Genomic DNA, 19,962 nt, shown 5'->3' on the forward strand with positions numbered 1-19,962 from the left:
CACTGTCTTATACAGACCATAGCAGTGTTCACCAAGACGGGGAAGACTAAAATACTGTATGGAAGAAACTGATTCGATTCAAACCACAACGAGTTAAACCAAATGTAGCTCATTCATCATTATCCTTGTAAAATAAATAAATAAAATGTGCCAAAACATGACATTAAACTCTTTATATAACAATAAAAAAAACACAAAAATACAAAATAGTCCAAAAGAAGATCTCATAGATAGCACATCACATAGAGGTATAGGTATTCCATAGCTTCTGTAGACACCACGGGGAAGAATGACGTGTTGGAGGAGGAGATTAAAGAAGAAGAGAGGTACAATACTGTGGAAGGTGAGGAGAGACATGTCTCAGTGGGAGGTAGGGAGAGACATGTCTCAGTGGGAGGTAGGGAGAGACATGTTCTCAGTGGGAGGTGAGGAGAGACGTGAGAGGTGAGGAGAGACATGTTCTCAGTGGGAGGTGAGGAGAGACATGTTCTCAGTGGGAGGTGAGGAGAGACGTGAGAGGTGAGGAGAGACATGTTCTCAGTGGGAGGTGAGGAGAGACGTGAGAGGTGAGGAGAGACATGTTCTCAGTGGGAGGTGAGGAGAGACATGTTCTCAGTGGGAGGTGAGGAGAGACATGTTCTCAGTGGGAGGTGAGGAGAGACGTGAGAGGTGAGGAGAGACATGTTCTCAGTGGGAGGTGAGGAGAGACATGTTCTCAGTGGGAGGTGAGGAGAGACATGTTCTCAGTGGGAGGTGAGGAGAGACATGTTCTCAGTGGGAGGTGAGGAGAGACATGTCTCAGTGGGAGGTAGGGAGAGACATGTTCTCAGTGGGAGGTGAGGAGAGACGTGAGAGGTGAGGAGAGACATGTTCTCAGTGGGAGGTGAGGAGAGACGTGAGAGGTGAGGAGGTAGGGAGAGACATGTTCTCAGTGGGAGGTAGGGAGAGACATGTTCTCAGTGGGAGGTAGGGAGAGACATGTTCTCAGTGGGAGGTGAGGAGAGACGTGAGAGGTGAGGAGAGACGTCTCAGTGGGAGGTGAGGAGAGACATGTCTCAGTGGGAGGTAGGGAGAGACATGTTCTCAGTGGGAGGTGAGGAGAGACATGTCTCAGTGGGAGGTGAGGAGAGACGTGAGAGGTGAGGAGAGACATGTCTCAGTGGGAGGTAGGGAGAGACATGTCTCAGTGGGAGGTAGGGAGAGACGTGAGAGGTGAGGAGAGACATGTCTCAGTGGGAGGTAGGGAGAGACATGTCTCAGTGGGAGGTAGGGAGAGACATGTCTCAGTGGGAGGTGAGGAGAGACGTGAGAGGTGAGGAGAGACATGTCTCAGTGGGAGGTAGGGAGAGACATGTCTCAGTGGGAGGTAGGGAGAGACATGTCTCAGTGGGAGGTAAGGAGAGACGTGAGAGGTGAGGAGAGACATGTCTCAGTGGAAGGTGAGGAGAGACATGTCTCAGTGGGAGGTGAGGAGAGACATGTCTCAGTGGAAGGTGAGGAGAGACATGTCTCAGTGGGAGGTGAGGAGAGACATGTCTCAGTGGGAGGTAGGGAGAGACATGTTCTCAGTGGGAGGTGAGGAGAGACATGTCTCAGTGGGAGGTAGGGAGTGACATGTTCTCAGTGGGAGGTGAGGAGAGACGTGAGAGGTGAGGAGAGACATGTCTCAGTGGGAGGTGAGGAGAGACATGAGAGGTGAGGAGAGACATGTCTCAGTGGGAGGTAGGGAGAGACATGTCTCAGTGGGAGGTGAGGAGAGACATGTCTCAGTGGAAGGTGGGGAGAGACATGTCTCAGTGGGAGGTGGGGAGAGACATGTTCTCAGTGGGAGGTGAGGAGAGACATGTCTCAGTGGGAGGTGAGGAGAGACATGTCTCAGTGGGAGGTGAGGACAGACATTTCTCAGTGGAAGGTAGAAATATCCTGGGGCCAGATCTGTTTGTGAAGAAGAAGAAGAAGTTGGAGAACAGTTAAGGATGAAGTGCCTTGTTCAACCAGGGATGGAAACTAAACCAGCCCGCCAGCTCGGGCTAGTACTTTTCAGATCGGGCTAGTACTTTTCAGATCGGGCTAGTACTTTTCAGATCGGGCTAGTACTTTTCAGATCAGGCTAGTACTTTTCAGATCGGGCTAGTACTTTTTAGATCAGGCTAGTACTTTTCAGATCGGGCTAGTACTTTTCAGATCGGGCTAGTACTTTTCAGATCAGGCTAGTACCTTTCAGATCGGGCTAGTACTTTTCAGTTCGGGCTAGTACTTTTCAGATCGGGCTAGTACTTTTCAGATCGGGCTAGTATTTTTCAGATCGGGCTAGTACTTTTCAGATCGGGCTAGTACTTTTCAGATCGGGCTAGTACTTTTCAGATCGGGCTAGTAGAAAACGTGCCACACTAGCCCGCCAGGACGGTCTTAAGTTTGTCCTTAGAAATATCGCATGGCACAGACTTTTGAGCCGATTGTTACCCAGGGTTACAAGCCAATACCCCAAAAAGTTCGGTCCCTGTGTATAGCTAACTCCTATGGTCGTTGTCATGCTACACAGCACCAACAGGTCTGGGACCAGGCTAGGAAGGACGAACATTGTAGGCCTACCACGTCATAACACAGCCTCAACTACTAGCTAACATCACACACTGACTCACTGCTCAGGTCAACGTTTACAACAAAAAATACACAAATCACTTTATTCCTTGAGGGGGGGGGGGGAAAACAAGGTAGAAAAAAAATGAATTTCTTGTTCATGATGGCTAACAGGCCCTGGTTGTGATCGTGTCCTCTCTTTTTTTCATCAGCCGTCGTTCGCGCGCTCGTTTAGTCTGGGAAGCGCTGGCATGCTTTCTTCCAGCGGCAGGCCGTGCACCACTGCTCCTTGCGCTCCACTCCGTACACCTTACGACACTTCTTGGCCTCCCCTCGTCCCTTCCTACAGGGATGAAACACAAGAAACGTTTTGGCTTCCCCTCGTCCCTTGCTACAGGGATGATATACAATAAACGTTTTGGCTTCCCCTCATCCCTTCCTACAGGGATGAAACACCACCCAGCAAACCGGGAACAGTCCCAGAACATTAGGACATTCCCTTAATCAAATAAGAATCAAATAAGTCTGTTTTTATGTCGTTCATAGGATATTTGTTTTAGGTTTAACATAATATTCCATTGATGTCATTGATGTTCACACAATATACATTTTAACTTGTCTTGGAGGTACTCCTCGGGAAGATTTAGAAAATGTTTTATTTAAGTTTTGTTTAATATTACCACAAGATTCTCAGCATGTAAATGAAATAACATTGGAACACATCCCTATTACTGTTCTCACCAGAAATAATTGCAATTCGCATTAGAGGACTGTATAGAGCCCCACAGTGGCGGTGTCATAATACCCATAAAACCTAGCGGTCAAACAGGGAAATGGTTCCAATCGTACCCCCCCCCATTCATTTTTTAAATGTGTAGGCTTATCCATTTAAATCTCTCTAGGACAAGGTGACTTTTATCAATATATTCGGCTCTATTTACTCTCAGATTTGAAAAATGCTAATTAGACATCAAAGTAGACATCATGCAAGACGACAAATCCCAGCATGCTCCTGCACGTCATCTCTAACTGACACCTTTGCTAACAGGTATTGTGTACATTTAAAACTTGCACAAGAGAGTTCACAGAATTGCCAATTTAAAGAAATGTAGCCAATTTATTAATTATTAAATTTAGCTAACATTAGATAGTTAATCCAGAGATTCTTACCTTTGCCTCGATTCGGCAGTCTGGTCCAGATCATAATGGCATTTGTCGTTTTTTATGATAGCCACATTAGCAGCTAATCAGCGTTTCATTTTTCTGAGGTAAATAACAGGCAAATATATTGATAAAAGTCACCTTGTCCTAGAGAGATTTACATGGTTATCAAAAGGTCACGCCTTATCTTAAGTGTTTCTAAAAATCCCTCGTGGGGAAAAGAAATGGTGTAAAATATATTATAGGCTAGGGAACCAAACATGGTAGGTTCAAACGCCACACGTTGTCAACATATGAAGTATAACAAAACATGGGTGTGTTTATATAACAAAAAGCTCTTCAAATGTCCAGTGAATGAAATTAACATGTGTGTCCTGTGTGTCCTGTGTCTCCATATGTGTCCTGTGTGTCCTGTGTGTCCTGTGTGTCCTGTGTGTCCTGTGTGTCCTGTGTGTCCTGTGTCTCCATATGTGTCCTGTGTGTCCTGTGTGTCCATATGTGTCCTGTGTGTCCTGTGTGTCCTGTGTGTCCTGTGTGTCCTGTGTGTCCTGTGTGTCCTGTGTCTCCATATGTGTCCTGTGTGTCCTGTGTGTCCTGTGTGTCCTGTGTCTCCATATGTGTCCTGTGTGTCCTGTGTCTCCATATGTGTCCTGTGTGTCCTGTGTGTCCTGTGTGTCCTGTGTCTCCATATCACCTACAATACAGTCCTCAAACACAAATCGCCATTAAATCAATGATGGGATGTCTTCCAATATGCTTTAAGTAGCTACAAATTTGCATGCTGAGAATGTTCGGGTAATATTATGTTAAACTTTAAATATAACGATTTTGAAAATGTTCTGAGGACCTCAAAAACAAGGTAAAATGTATATTGTGTGAACATCATTGGAATATTATGTTAAACCTAAATCAAATATGCTATGAAAGTAATGAAAACTTACTTATTTCATTACTACAACATTAAGGGAATGTCCTGTACCAACCTAACTTAAACGTTGTATGAATGTCTATTGAGCATATTTTGTGTTTTGGGAACATATCTCTTGTATTGCATCCACACTGTTCCCACAACCTAATCAAATGTTCTGGGAACCTTTTTTTGGGGGGGGAACATATCTTTCTTGATGTCCCCGAAATGTTTCCACCAGACTGTTCCCAACAACCTAATGGAACATTCTGAGAAGCTTTAAAGAACAGATTAAATGTGTTCTAGGAACGTTCTGAGAAGCTTTAAAGAACAGATTAAATGTGTTCTAGGAACGTTCTTGCAACATCAGGTGAAGGTTTTATACAAACATTCTATAATTATCACTACGACGAGACATTTTTTTTGTGTTATGAGAACACTTGCCCGCAACCTAATGAATGTTCTGGGAACCTTCACATAACCAATTTTGGTTTGCTGGGAAGACACAATCAAGGTGAGGATCATTGTAAACCCAATACATACAGTATGGTGAGAGAAAAGGAATATGATCTACCAGTACAATAGAAAAGACCGTGTTAGAGAGACACATTCTCCTTCATGTTTCTTATCTAGCTAACTAATCATGCCCTCTCATCCCATTGGGAGAGGTGTGGAGTGTACAGACAGACATAGAAGAGAAAGATAGAAGGGCTATAAGGAACTGGAGAGGAGAGATAGTTGAGACAGAGGGGAGAGGAGAGATAGTTGAGACAAAGGAGAGAGGAGAGATAGTTGAGACAGAGGGGAGAGGAGAGATAGTTGAGACAGAGGGGAGAGGAGAGATAGTTGAGACAGAGGGGAGAGGAGAGATAGTTGAGACAAAGGGGAAAGGAGAGATAGTTGAGACAGAGGGGAGAGGAGAGATAGTTGAGACAGAGGGGAGAGGAGAGATAGTTGAGACAGAAGGGAGAGGAGAGATAGTTGAGACAGAGGGGAAAGGAGAGATAGTTGAGACAGAGGGGAGAGGAGAGATAGTTGAGACAAAGGGGAGAGGAGAGATAGTTGAGACAGAGGGGAGAGGAGAGATAGTTGAGACAGAGGGGAGAGGAGAGATAGTTGAGACAGAGGAGAGAGGAGAGATAGTTGAGACGGAAGGGAGAGGAGAGATGGTTGAGACAGAGGGGAGGGGAGAGATAGTTGAGACAGAAGGGAGAGGAGAGATAGTTGAGACAGAGGGGAGAGGAGAGATAGTTGAGACAAAGGGGAGAGGAGAGATAGTTGAGACAGAGGGGAGAGGAGAGATAGTTGAGACAGAGGGGAGAGGAGAGATAGTTGAGACAGAGGGGAGAGGAGAGATAGTTGAGACAGAGGGGAGAGGAGAGATAGTTGAGACAAAGGGGAGAGGAGAGATAGTTGAGACAGAGGGGAGAGGAGAGATAGTTGAGACAGAGGGGAGAGGAGAGATAGTTGAGACAGAGGGGAGAGGAGAGATAGTTGAGACAGAGGGGAGATGAGAGATAGTTGAGACAGAGGGGAAAGGAGAGATAGTTGAGACAGAGGGGAGAGGAGAGATAGTTGAGACAGAGGGGAAAGGAGAGATAGTTGAGACAGAGGGGAGAGGAGAGATAGTTGAGACAGAGGGGAGAGGAGAGATAGTTGAGACAGAGGGGAGAGGAGAGATAGTTGAGACAAAGGGGAGAGGAGAGATAGTTGAGACAAAGGGGAGAGGAGAGATAGTTGAGACAGAGGGGAAAGGAGAAGAGAGGGGAGGCTAAATGGTGCTTAACTAAAGAAGAGGGGCGAGGAGAAGACAAGAGAGAAAAGAGAGGGTACACGGTGACTACCTGAAAGAGCAGTGAGAGAGTGACGGAGAGGAGAGAGAGAAGAGTCACACGGTGACTACCTGAAAGAGCAGTGAGAGAGTGACGGAGAGGAGAGAGAGAAGAGAGGGTACACGGTGACTACCTGAAGGAGCAGTGAGAGCGTGACGGGGAGGCTGCTCTCATGGTGGTTAGCCTGTTGGTGGTGCTGTTCTGTTGAAGCCACTGTTCTCCCACACTCACAGACCTGCAGCGACCCCTCACCACCTGTAGTGGGCAAAAGATAGGAAGCAGGGCGAGGGGAGAAGAGAAGAGGAGGGAGGGGAAATACTTATTTTTAGATAAGTATGGCATCTCTTGTAATAAGAAATCATTAAATAGTCACAATTAATATCACATCCAGCTGTGCTCTACTGGAGATAGGTATCAGCTAGATTTTAGGAGATAGATATCAGGGGATAGATATCAGGGGATAGATATCAGGAGATAGATATCAGGAGATAGATATCAGGAGATAGATATCAGGAGATAGATATCAGGAGATAGGTATCAGGAGATAGATATCAGGAGATAGATATCAGGAGATAGATATCAGGGGATAGATATCAGGAGATAGATATCAGGGGATAGATATCAGGAGATAGATATCAGGAGATAGATATCAGGAGATAGATATCAGGAGATAGATATCAGGGGATAGATATCAGGAGATAGATATCAGGAGATAGATATCAGGAGATAGATATCAGGGGATAGATATCAGGAGATAGATATCAGGAGATAGATATCAGGAGATATATATCAGGAGATAGATATCAGGAGATAGATATCAGGAGATAGATATCAGGAGATAGATATCAGGGGATAGATATCAGGAGATAGATATCAGGAGATAGATATCAGGAGATAGGTATCAGGAGATAGATATCAGGAGATAGATATCAGGAGATAGATATCAGGAGATAGATATCAGGAGATAGATATCAGGTGATAGATATCAGGAGATAGATATCAGGAGACAGATATCAGGAGATAGATATCAGGAGACAGATATCAGGAGATAGGTATCAGGAGATAGATATCAGGAGATAGATATCAACTAGATTTTAGGAGATAGATATCAGGAGATAGATATCAGGAGATAGATACCAGGAGAAAGATATCAGGAGATAGATATCAGGAGAAAGATATCAGGAGATAGATATCAACTAGATTTTAGGAGATAGATATCAGGAGATAGATATCAGGAGATAGATATCAGGAGACAGGTATCAGGAGATAGGTATCAGGAGATAGATATCAGGGGATAGATATCAACTAGATTTTAGGAGATATATATCAGGAGACAGGTATCAGGAGATAGATATCAGGAGATAGATATCAGGGGATAGATATCAGGAGATAGATATCAGGAGATAGATATCAGGAGATAGATATCAGGAGATAGATATCAGGAGATAGATATCAGGAGATAGATATCAGGAGATAGGTATCAGGAGATAGATATCAGGAGATAGATATCAGGGGATAGATATCAGGAGATAGATATCAGGAGATAGATATCAGGAGATAGATATCAGGAGACAGATATCAGGAGATAGGTATCAGGAGATAGATATCAGGAGATAGATATCAACTAGATTTTAGGAGATAGATATCAGGAGATAGATATCAGGAGATAGATATCAGGAGAAAGATATCAGGAGATAGATATCAGGAGAAAGATATCAGGAGATAGATATCAACTAGATTTTAGGAGATAGATATCAGGAGATAGATATCAGGAGATAGATATCAGGAGACAGGTATCAGGAGATAGGCATCAGGAGATAGATATCAGGGGATAGATATCAACTAGATTTTAGGAGATATATATCAGGAGACAGGTATCAGGAGATAGATATCAGGAGATAGATATCAGGGGATAGATATCAGGAGACAGATATCAGGGGATAGATATCAGGAGATAGGTATCAGGAGATAGATATCAGGAGATATATATCAGGAGACAGGTATCAGGAGATAGATATCAGGAGATAGATATCAGGGGATAGATATCAGGAGACAGATATCAGGGGATAGATATCAGGAGATAGATATCAGGAGATAGGTATCAGGAGATAGATATCAGGAGATAGATATCAACTAGATTTTAGGAGATAGATATCAGGAGACAGGTATCAGGAGATAGGTATCAGGAGATAGATATCAGGGGATAGATATCAGGAGATAGATATCAGGAGATAGGTATCAGGAGATAGATATCAGGAGATAGATATCAACTAGATTTTAGGAGATAGATATCAGGAGATAGATATCAGGAGACAGATATCAGGAGATAGGTATCAGGAGATAGATATCAGGAGATAGATATCAACTAGATTTTAGGAGATAGATATCAGGAGATAGATATCAGGAGATAGATATCAGGAGAAAGATATCAGGAGATAGATATCAGGAGAAAGATATCAGGAGATAGATATCAACTAGATTTTAGGAGATAGATATCAGGAGATAGATATCAGGAGATAGATATCAGGAGACAGGTATCAGGAGATAGGTATCAGGAGATAGATATCAGGGGATAGATATCAACTAGATTTTAGGAGATATATATCAGGAGACAGGTATCAGGAGATAGATATCAGGAGATAGATATCAGGGGATAGATATCAGGAGACAGATATCAGGGGATAGATATCAGGAGATAGGTATCAGGAGATAGATATCAGGAGATATATATCAGGAGACAGGTATCAGGAGATAGATATCAGGAGATAGATATCAGGGGATAGATATCAGGAGACAGATATCAGGGGATAGATATCAGGAGATAGATATCAGGAGATAGGTATCAGGAGATAGATATCAGGAGATAGATATCAACTAGATTTTAGGAGATAGATATCAGGAGACAGGTATCAGGAGATAGGTATCAGGAGATAGATATCAGGGGATAGATATCAGGAGATAGATATCAGGAGATAGGTATCAGGAGATAGATATCAGGAGATAGATATCAACTAGATTTTAGGAGACAGGTATCAGGAGATAGGTATCAGGAGATAGATATCAGGGGATAGATATCAACTAGATTTTAGGAGATAGATATCAGGAGACAGGTATCAGGAGATAGATATCAGGAGATAGATATCAGGAGATAGATATCAATTAGATTTTAGGAGATAGATATCAGGAGATAGGTATCAGGAGATAGATATCAGGAGATAGATATCAGGAGATAGATACCCACAAGATATCACAAGATATTCTCGTTCTGGATAGACCTGGAAGGAACGACTGGGGTTGAGGCAAACCAGGAGGAGAAGAGCAGACGTACCTGGGAGTTGTGATGACTGGAGTTGAGGCTAACCAGGAGGAGAAGAGAGCAGACATACCTGGGAGTTGTGATGACTGGAGTTGAGGCTAACCAGGAGGAGGAGAGCAGACATACCTGGGAGTTGTGATGACTGGAGTTGAGGCTAACCAGGAGGAGAAGAGAGCAGACATACCTGGGAGTTGTGATGACTGGAGTTGAGGCTAACCAGGAGGAGAAGAGCAGACATACCTGGGAGTTGTGGTGACTGGGCTGGTTAGAGACGGTGAGAGGGGGAGGGGTCCAACAACAGGGGGCGGGGTTGTGACAGGACACCGTCACCTGGAGGGGAGCGCAGGCCTGGAAGACAGGAAGACAACTTCAGACCAGACATCTCTCAAACTCACATACATTTATTTTACAGACATTCTAGTTAAAACTCCACCCCTTTTCAAGAAGCCTTGCTGTTGTTTCTAAACTCATAAACACAAGACAAGTACAAAACAGAGAAGTACTGACACTCTGCAAGCCAGGGCAGACCCAGAGAGTCCATCGTTACTGAGTGGAATATCCCGGTTAAATAAATCAACCCACCTGATACAGGTGGTCTGTCTGTATCTGCAAAAAGGAACTGGGGGCAGACTGGCTGAGAGGGCTGGGCTGGTCTGGAGCTGACCCTGGGCCTGAGCTGTGCCTGGAGCTGGGCCTGGAGCTGCTTGACCCTGGGGTTGACCCTGGGCCTGAGCTGGGCCTGGAGCTGCCTGACCCTGAGGGTGAGGACGGGGTAGAGGAGGGGATCTGGAGACCGGAACCTGGACCAGGGCCTGGAGGGGAGCCGCAGGACGCCCATGGGACGTGAGAGGCCGGGACGAGGGCTGGTGGAGCTCTGCAGGAGAAGTCAGTGTAGTAGAAATCCTCCTCTCTGTGGGACTGCTCCGATGCACTGCTGTGTGTGTGTAGGGTTGTGGTATGTGTTTGTGTGTTCGTGCGTTTGTGCATACGTGTGTGTGTGTGTGTGTGTGTGTGTGTGTGTGTGTGTGTGTGTGTGTGTGTGTGTGTGTGTGTGTGTGTGTGTGTGTGTGTGTGTGTGTGTGTGTGTGTGTGTGTGTATGAATTTGGAAGGGATAGACAAAGGAGAGAGAGTAAGTTAACGATATCGTTGTTTGGAGTTTAATAACAGCTGTCTGAGAAGAGATCTCACCCCAGGTGCAGCACACGGACATGTCTTTTCATCCCAACTGAAGACGTGAGAACCTTGCCACAGCTGGGCCACAGACACCTGTATGCTCCTCTGAAAGAACTCTGTAATCAGAGAGAGAGAGAGAGAGAGAGAGAGAGAGAGAGAGAGAGAGAGAGAGAGAGAGAGAGAGAGAGAGAGAGAGAGAGAGAGAGAGAGAGAGAGAGAGAGAGAGAGAGAGAGAGAGAGAGAGAGAGAGAGAGAGAGAGAGAGAGAGAGAGAGACACAGAGAGAAGGAGAGAGAGACACAGAGAGAAGGAGAGAGAGAGAAAGAAAGAGAGAGAGAGAGACAGAGAGAAAGAGAGGGAGAGACACAGAGAGAGAGAAAGAGAGAGAGAAAGAGAGGAAGAGAGAGAGACAGAGAAAGAGAGGGAGACACAGAGAGAGAGAGAGAGAGAGAGAGAGAGAGAGAGAGAGAGAGAGAGAGAGAGAGAGAGAGAGAGAGAGAGAGAGAGAGAGAGAGAGAGAGAGAGAGAGAGAGAGAGAGAGAGAGAGAGAGAGAGAGAGAGAGAGAGAGAGACACAGAGAGAAGGAGAGAGAGACACAGAGAGAAGGAGAGAGAGAGAAAGAGAGGAAGAGAGAGAGAGACAGAGAGAAAGAGAGGGAGAGACACAGAGAGAGAGAAAGAGAGAGAGAAAGAGAGGAAGAGAGAGAGACAGAGAAAGAGAGGGAGACACAGAGAGAGAGAGAGAGAGAGAGAGAGAGAGAGAGAGAGAGAGAGAGAGAGAGAGAGAGAGAGAGAGAGAGAGAGAGAGAGAGAGAGAGAGAGAGAGAGAGAGAGAGAGAGAGAGAGAGAGAGAGAGAGAGGAAAATAAAGTAGAGGTGAGTGATTTTTAGGTTATTAAACAACAAATTGACCGATGTCGGTTCATTACTTGAAATTCATTTAGTTCCTTTATTTTTGGTGAGCTCAACGCGCCATTTCTCTAGAGAGAAATCAAATAATTAATTAAGAGGGATCGAGACAGTTCATGAGGTAGGTCTAGCTGATTGTGAAGGAGAGAGATAGTGTCACGCCCTGACCTTAGAGATCCTTTGTATGTCTCTATTTTGGTTGGTCAGGGCGTGAGTTGGGGTGGGCATTCTATGTTTTTGTTCTATGTTGTCTATTTCTATGTGTTTGGCCGGCCGGGTGTGGTTCTCAATCAGGGACAGCTGTCTATCGTTGTCTCTGATTGAGAACCATACTTAGGTATCCTTTTCCCACCTGTGTTTTGTGGGTAGTTGTTTTCTGTTTTGTGTTGCTGCACCAGACAGAACTGTTTCGCTTTCATTCTCCTGTTTGTTGTTTTTGTTCGATTCGTTTCGTTTTTTTGGATTAAATCATGAACACTTTAAACGCTGCACCTTGGTCCACTCTTCCTTCAGCCCACGAGAATCGTTACAGATAGAGACAGTCATGAGGTAGGTCTACCTGATTGATAATGGGAGGGATAGACAGTCATGAGGTAGGTCTATCTGATTGATAATGGGAGGGATAGAGACAGTCATGAGGTAGGTCTACCTGATTGATAATGGGAGGGATAGACAATCATGAGGTAGGTCTACCTGATTGATAATGGGAGGGATAGACAGTCATGAGGTAGGTCTATCTGATTGATAATGGGAGGGATAGACAGTCATGAGGTAGGTCTACCTGATTGATAATGGGAGGGATAGAGACAGTCATGAGGTAGGTCTACCTGATTGATAATGGGAGGGATAGACAGTCATGAGGTAGGTCTACCTGATTGATAATGGGAGGGATAGAGACAGTTCATGAGGTAGGTCTACCTGATTGATAATGGGAGGGATAGACAGTCATGAGGTAGGTCTACCTGATTGATAATGGGAGGGATAGACAGTCATGAGGTAGGTCTACCTGATTGATAGTGGGAGGGATAGACAGTCATGAGGTAGGTCTACCTGATTGATAGTGGGAGGTATAGACAGTCATGAGGTAGGTCTACCTGATTGATAATGGGAGGGACAGAGACAGTCATGAGGTAGCTCTACCTTATTGATAATGGGAGGGATAGACAGTCATGAGGTAGGTCTACCTGATTGATAATGGGAGGGATAGAGACAGTCATGAGGAAGGTCTATCTGATTGATAGTTGTAGTAGTTGGTAATAAGCAGTCTTGAAAATATGCCTCACGTACTTCGAAGAACTAGTCAAGTGATTTAGTCAGACAGCTCTGCAGCATACTCAGACAGGCTAGCCCAGCTAAATAGGATAACTAAAGACAGTACAGTATGGGGAGAACAGAGATACCATTAGATGGCTGGCTGGCTGGCTGGCTGACTGGCTGGCTGGTTGGCTGACTGGCTGGTTGGCTGACTGGTTGGCTGGCTGGCTGACTGACTGGCTGGCTGGCTGGCTGACTGGCTGTCTGACTGGATGGCTGACTGGATAGCTGGCTGGCTGACTGACTGACTGACTGACTGGCTGGCTGGCTGACTGGCTGTCTGACTGGATGGCTGGCTGGTTGGTTGGCTGACTGGCTGGTTGGCTGGCTGTCTGACTGTCTGACTGGCTGGCTGACTGGCTGGCTGGCTGACTGGATGGCTGGCTGGTTGGCTGACTGGCTGGTTGGCTGACTGTCTGTCTGACTGACTGACTGGCTGGCTGGACTGGCTCTGGCTGGCTGGCTGGCTGGCTGGCTGGCTGGCTGACTGACTCACTGGCTGGCTGGCTGGCTGTCTGACTGGATGGCTGACTGGATAGCTGGCTGGCTGGCTGGCTGGCTGGCTGCTGGCTGTCTGACTGGCTGGCTGGCTGGCTGGCTGTCTGACAGGCTGGCTGGCTGGCTGACTGGCTAGCTGGATAGCTGGCTGTCTGGCTGACTGTCTGACTGGATAGCTGGCTGGCTGACTGGATAGCTGGCTGGCCGGCTGGCTGGCTGACTGGATAGCTGGCTGGCTGGCTGGCTGTCTGACTGGATAGCTGGCTGGCTGACTGGATAGCTGGCTGGCCGGCTGGCTGGCTGACTGGATAGCTGGCTGGCTGGCTGGCTGACTGGCTGGCTGACTGGCTGACTGGATAGCTGGCTGGCTGACTGGATAGCTGGCTGTCTGGCTGACTGGATAGCTGGCTGTCTGGCTGGCTGACTGGCTGTCTGGATAGCTGGCTGTCTGGCTGGCTGGCTGGCTGACTGGCTGACTGCCTGGCTGGCTGTAAGTAATATTACACAGATAAAATATTATTTCATAGTAATTTCCTGTTTCTGTATTGATGTCTACCCAATGTGGACCTGACAGTGACTACGGAATATTTTACATGTTTTGGCAACTGAACGTTTACTATTTTGGGCTTTGGAATTTCCATTAAAAAGCTCTACAATTATTTTAATGTCACTATTTCATAATGCATGTAATGTAAAAAATATAATAAATCGAAACCAAAAATTGTGATTATTTTTTAATAACCGAACCAGTCCCAAAAAGCACTTATCTTTCAGCACTAAAATAGAGATTGAAAATGAACGGAAGGATAAGTGACCGTTTTTAAAACACCAGACTTGCACAACGATTCTTCAACTCCTTCTTTCTCTCTCTAATGCCATGGTGACAGTCTCCTCCCCCCTCACCTTTGACCTCTTGGCTACATTTAGCTCCACACCGTGCTCCAGCTCCGTGTGCAGTCCTTCGTCGGGGCTGCTGTCCATCTCCATGACGGACAGGGACAGGACGGGACTAACGTTGTCGTGGTCCCGGCTCCAGTAGCCGCTGCTGCCGCTGTCAGACAGCTCCCCACCCCCACACTCCATGTCTCCGCCCCCACACTCCATGTCTCCGCCCCCTGATGATGGACCTAGAGACACAGCATGGTGGTCAATATAGTCACTATATAACCATGTTAGAGAGACAGCATGGTGGTCAATATAGTCACTATATAACCATGTTATAGAGACAGCATGGTGGTCAGTATAGTCACTATATAACCATGTTATAGAGACAGCATGGTGGTCAGTATAGTCACTATATAACCATGTTAGAGACAGCATGGTGGTCAATATAGTCACTATATAACCATGTTATAGAGACAGCATGGTGGTCAATATAGTCACTATATAACCATGTTAGAGAGACAGCATGGTGGTCAATATAGTCACTATATAACCATGTTATAGAGACAACATGGTGGTCAGTATAGTCACTATATAACCATGTTAGAGACAGCATGGTGGTCAATATAGTCACTATATAACCATGTTAGAGAGACAGCATGGTGGTCAATATAGTCACTATATAACCATGTTAGAGACAGCATGGTGGTCAATATAGTCACTATATAACCATGTTAGAGAGACAGCATGGTGGTCAATATAGTCACTATATAACCATGTTATAGAGACAGCATGGTGGTCAATATAGTCACTATATAACCATGTTATAGAGACACAGCATGGTGGTCAATATAGTCACTATATAACCATGTTATAGAGACAGCATGGTGGTCAATATAGTCACTATATAACCATGTTATAGAGACAGCATGGTGGTCAATATAGTCACTATATAACCATGTTAGAGACAGCATGGTGGTCAATATAGTCACTATATAACCATGTTATAGAGACACAGCATGGTGGTCAATATAGTCACTATATAACCATGTTAGAGACACAGCATGGTGGTCAATATAGTCACTATATAACCATGTTATAGAGACACAGCATGGTGGTCAATATAGTCACTATATAACCATGTTATAGAGACAGCATGGTGGTCAATATAGTCACTATATAACCATGTTAGAGACACAGCATGGTGGTCAATATAGTCACTATATAACCATGTTAGAGACACAGCATGGTGGTCAATATAGTCACTATATAACCATGTTATAGAGACAGCATGGTGGTCAATATAGTCACTATATAACCATGTTATAGAGACAGCATGGTGGTCAATATAGTCACTATATAACCATGTTAGAGACACAGCATGGTGGTCAATATAGTCACTATATAACCATGTTAGAGAGACAGCATGGTGGTCAATATAGTCACTATATAACCATGTTAGAGAGACAGCATGGTGGTCAATATAGTCACTATATAACCATGTTAGAGAGAGAGGAGGGAAGCTTCTGTTGCTGGTTCCTGTATTTGAATTGTTCCAGAACTAGCACACCTGATTCAACTGTCAACTATCAAGCCCTCAGCAATCAAGCCCTCTGACTATCAAGCCCTCAGCTATCAAGCACTCAGCAATCAAGCCCTCCGACTATCAAGCCCTCAACTGTCAAGCCCTCAACTATCAAGCCCTCAACTATCAAGCCCTCAACTGTCAAGCCCTCAACTGTCAAGCCCTCAGCTATCAAGCCCTCAGCAATCAAGCCCTCCGACTATCAAGCCCTCAGCGAGTGAGATCGAGAGCGCGCTCGAGAGCGAGTGAGTCGAGAGAGCCACAGAGAGTGAGAGAGCGAGAGAGAGAGAGAGAGAGAGAGAGAAAGAGAGAGAGAGACAGAGAGAGAGAGAGAGAGAGAGACGAGAGAGAGAGAGAGAGAGAGAGAGAGAGAGAGAGAGAGAGAGAGAGAGAGAGAGAGAGAGAGAGAGAGAGAGAGAGAGCGAGAGAAAGAGAAAGAGAGAGAGAGAGAGAGAGAGAGAGAGAGAGAGAGAGAGAGAGAGAGAGAGAGAGAGAGAGAGAGAGAGAGAGAGAGAGAGAGAGAGAGAGAGAGAGAGAAAGAGAGGGAGAGAGAGAGAGAGTGAGGGAGCGAGAGAGAGAGAGAGAGAGAGAGAGAGAGCGAGAGAGAGAGAGAGAGAGAGAGAGAGAGAGAGAGAGAGAGAGAGAGAGAGAGAGAGAGAGAGAGAGGGAGCGAGAGAGACGGATCAGGTTTATTGACTAATTTACCTGGTACAGGGTCATTCTGACTCTGAGGAGAGCTCTGGACCCCAGGGCTGCAGGACATACTGGTCAGAACCATGGCTGCCATGATCTCATCCATCTCCACCGACTCTGGGCTCCGGAAACTGAGTAGTAGAAGGGGACAATAATTACAACATGGATTTATCTTGGCGCAACCACAAACTCCACCTAAACAGACAAGTCAAAGAAGAGGAGGTTGATGAAGAACTTAGAATGTATTGACTCTAGGCTCTGGAATTTGAGGATAACATGGAAAAGGTGTTGGGGTTTATTTTGGGGGTTTTGAGTGATGTGTGATGGTGCCTCAGATGTCTCTCCACTTACAGAGACAAGTCAAAGAAGAGGAGCAGATGAAGAACTGAGAATCCATTGAGGAGTACCAAGATAACAGTTGACGTTGTAAGTTGAAGGTCAGCTTTAGGCTGAAGGATGCCCACATAGAGAGAGAGAGGGCTTACCTGTAAGGGGCAGACACAGGGCAGGAGGGCATTGTGGGAGTTGTAGTCTGCTGAGGAGCCGAGGGGTGGGTCCAGCCCCCCCCAGCCCTCCCCCGGGGCACGAAGACCGGGACCTGATCGTTCCTAGTCATAACGTTCCTATGGCCGTTGCTCTCTGTCATGTTAGGGGGTTCCTGTCCACAGCACTGCATATACACCTGCAGAGAGACAGAGGTAGAGAGTCAGACACACTGACAGCACAGCATATACACCTGCAGAGAGACAGAGGTAGAGAGTCAGGCACACTGACAACACAGCATGTACACCTGCAGAGAGACAGAGGTAGAGAGTCAGGCACACTGACAACACAGCATGTACACCTGCAGAGAGACAGAGGTAGAGAGTCAGACACACTGACAACACAGCATGTACACCTGCAGAGAGACAGAGGTAGAGAGTCAGACACACTGACAGCACAGCATGTACACCTGCAGAGAGACAGAGGTAGAGAGTCAGGCACACTGACAACACAGCATGTACACCTGCACAGAGACATGGGGACAGAGGTGCAACTGATAAGATATGGGGGAGACTCAGAGAGGGAGGCACAGATGAGACACTGACACCTGTACAGTTAAACTGTGAAAATAATTGTAGTTATAAAGCAACGAAAAATTAGAATTGAGAAGAATCTATTAATCACGCAAGTTCTGCATGTTATGGGTCCAGTGTCTTACCAGTGTCTCCTGTATCTCTGCCTCAGACTGCCTGGTGTCTGTGGGTCCTGCTGCCGAAGAGGTCTTCTCCCCTGGTCTCTTGGTTGCCATGGTGCTGCTGCTGGTAGTGCTGGTGATCTACACTGTACAGTCCTACTCCCTACAGAGAGGAGATTGAAAATAGACCTTTATTTATCTATGTCACTTCATGGAGTTTTATAAGTCATTCTCTTCTATCATTCTAGTTCAAGGAGAAGGATCATAGCATAAAAGCCATCTCTTCGTTGGAAGAAAAGCCGCAATAATGTGATGTTTTTTGTTGTTGTATGCATATAAATATTAATATACAATGTTTTAATTTACATAATGACTGGTAATTACATGTTTATTATCAGCATCTTGAACGTGGAGTCACAGTTTTCCACACAATAAAAGGAGTGACGTTGTGAGAATGAAACCTTTCTAGGCCAAAAGTCAACCACACAACCAATGACATCATCCTGTAGTGAGAGCGTTTTAAAAAAAAAAGACCACAACACCCCCATCTGTCTGACTGTAACCATGCAACAGCAGTGTGTAGTGTGTGGACGCATGAGTGATTTGAGTGGTGCACAATATTCCATTTCTGTTTAATCTAACGGATTACATGCATAGATTACATTGTGGTAGCATTTTCTTATGATTTTAAAGCATATAGACTTGTTTTAAAAGGCGTCATGTGGGGGAAGTGCGCTGATAGGCTAGCAAAGACCCCGGAGGTATAGCTGTCTCGTCTAATAGGAGCTCACTTCCTCTAGTAAACAACAGTCCTTCTGTGCGGGAGAAGAGCGCTCATTGGCTGAGAGCTGCTTTCCAGGGCACACACCCCTTTCTGACGACGTGTTCGGGCACGAGTTTCTGCCGGAGGGATGAAGATGGAAATACAGTAATATCCACTTCATTTACAAAATATAAAAAATAAATTAAAAGTAGTATAATTTTCCCCTAGAATATTTCAATGTTCGTATTAGTCCGAAGTCGTGCGTTGTAATAGTAAAAAGAAAAAAGAAATCTGACAACAACACCGATGGAACTCAATCAAAAAACCTCCTATCCTACCTGGCAACACAGCACGACTTGGAGATCCCCTCCGAACACAAACATACCCCCCAAAAAATAAATGAAAAGTAAACAATCATTATCATCATCAATATGTTATAAACAGTATTGCTATCTTATTTATTTTTTTATAAACCATTATGATATTTACCGTTAGCGCGATGGAGTCTGTTGTGTCCCGTTAGGAGAATGACTGCAGTAGACGTCTCCACCGGGTCTGCCTTGCTGTCTGCCAGTGAAAGGGGAGTTGGGATATGGAATGGATGGTTGGATGCACGCCGTACGGATGTGGCTACGTGTGTGCGTGTCGTGGAGCAATGCCGAGCGCGACAGCTGGCAACAGCGATAGAACTCCGTCTGTACTCTGCACTGAGACTGCACAACGACAGATCTGGGTGATAGGTTACGGAAGCAGAATTATACCCTCGGCTCACAGACACACAAACACAAACAGTCAGGCAGACAGAGGGATAGTTGCGCCAGAGAAAATAGGCTAGCTCACCTTTCCCAGAGATGTATTGTCCTATTTTGATGTGTGTTTCCAATGAGATGCGTAGGCTAAATGATGCATATATTTTTGTTCAAATTTAACTGTTCAAATGGTTTCCCTGTACAACGTCATAATAATATGTTCCCCCCTCTCGATCTCTCAATATGGAAAATAAACCAGCATAAACGCAAATTAACTGAAAACACATTGAGTGACTAAAATCGAACCATTTGTCCACATTTTTTCCTCTGAATTTTCCTAATCTTTTCACAACAGACATTAAAGGCATCTCATCAGTATAGGCCTAAACCACTCTTCTTTTTTGTGTGTGTATGTTTAATGTGAC

The 19,962-nt window shown here is 45.2% G+C and overlaps 1 protein-coding gene across 3 annotated transcripts; it reads right to left on the bottom strand.

Annotated features, from left to right (window-relative positions):
• Positions 1-158: 158 nt before the first annotated feature.
• LOC139555897 (zinc finger protein 395-like) lies at positions 159-19,803 on the bottom strand. Of its 3 annotated transcripts, none has more exons than XM_071369262.1 (10): positions 19,278-19,803; positions 18,050-18,188; positions 17,334-17,530; positions 16,861-16,979; positions 14,592-14,815; positions 10,986-11,086; positions 10,379-10,727; positions 10,037-10,144; positions 6,614-6,735; positions 159-2,923 (listed from the first exon to the last, which is right to left on the bottom strand). In XM_071369262.1, the coding sequence occupies exons 2-10, from the start codon at positions 18,137-18,139 to the stop codon at positions 2,812-2,814; spliced, it is 1,422 nt and encodes a 473-aa protein (XP_071225363.1). In that variant the 5' UTR covers positions 18,140-18,188; positions 19,278-19,803; the 3' UTR covers positions 159-2,811. The 3 variants fall into 3 exon arrangements, with proteins under 3 accessions (XP_071225363.1, XP_071225361.1, XP_071225362.1); XM_071369260.1 differs by having other exon boundaries at positions 10,379-10,730; positions 19,278-19,799; XM_071369261.1 differs by lacking the exon at positions 19,278-19,803 and adding an exon at positions 18,817-19,128 and having other exon boundaries at positions 10,379-10,730.
• Positions 19,804-19,962: the final 159 nt, after the last annotated feature.

This window comes from Salvelinus alpinus, chromosome 27 (genome assembly GCF_045679555.1).
Source record: "Salvelinus alpinus chromosome 27, SLU_Salpinus.1, whole genome shotgun sequence".
In the NCBI taxonomy this organism is placed as follows: domain Eukaryota; kingdom Metazoa; phylum Chordata; class Actinopteri; order Salmoniformes; family Salmonidae; genus Salvelinus; species Salvelinus alpinus.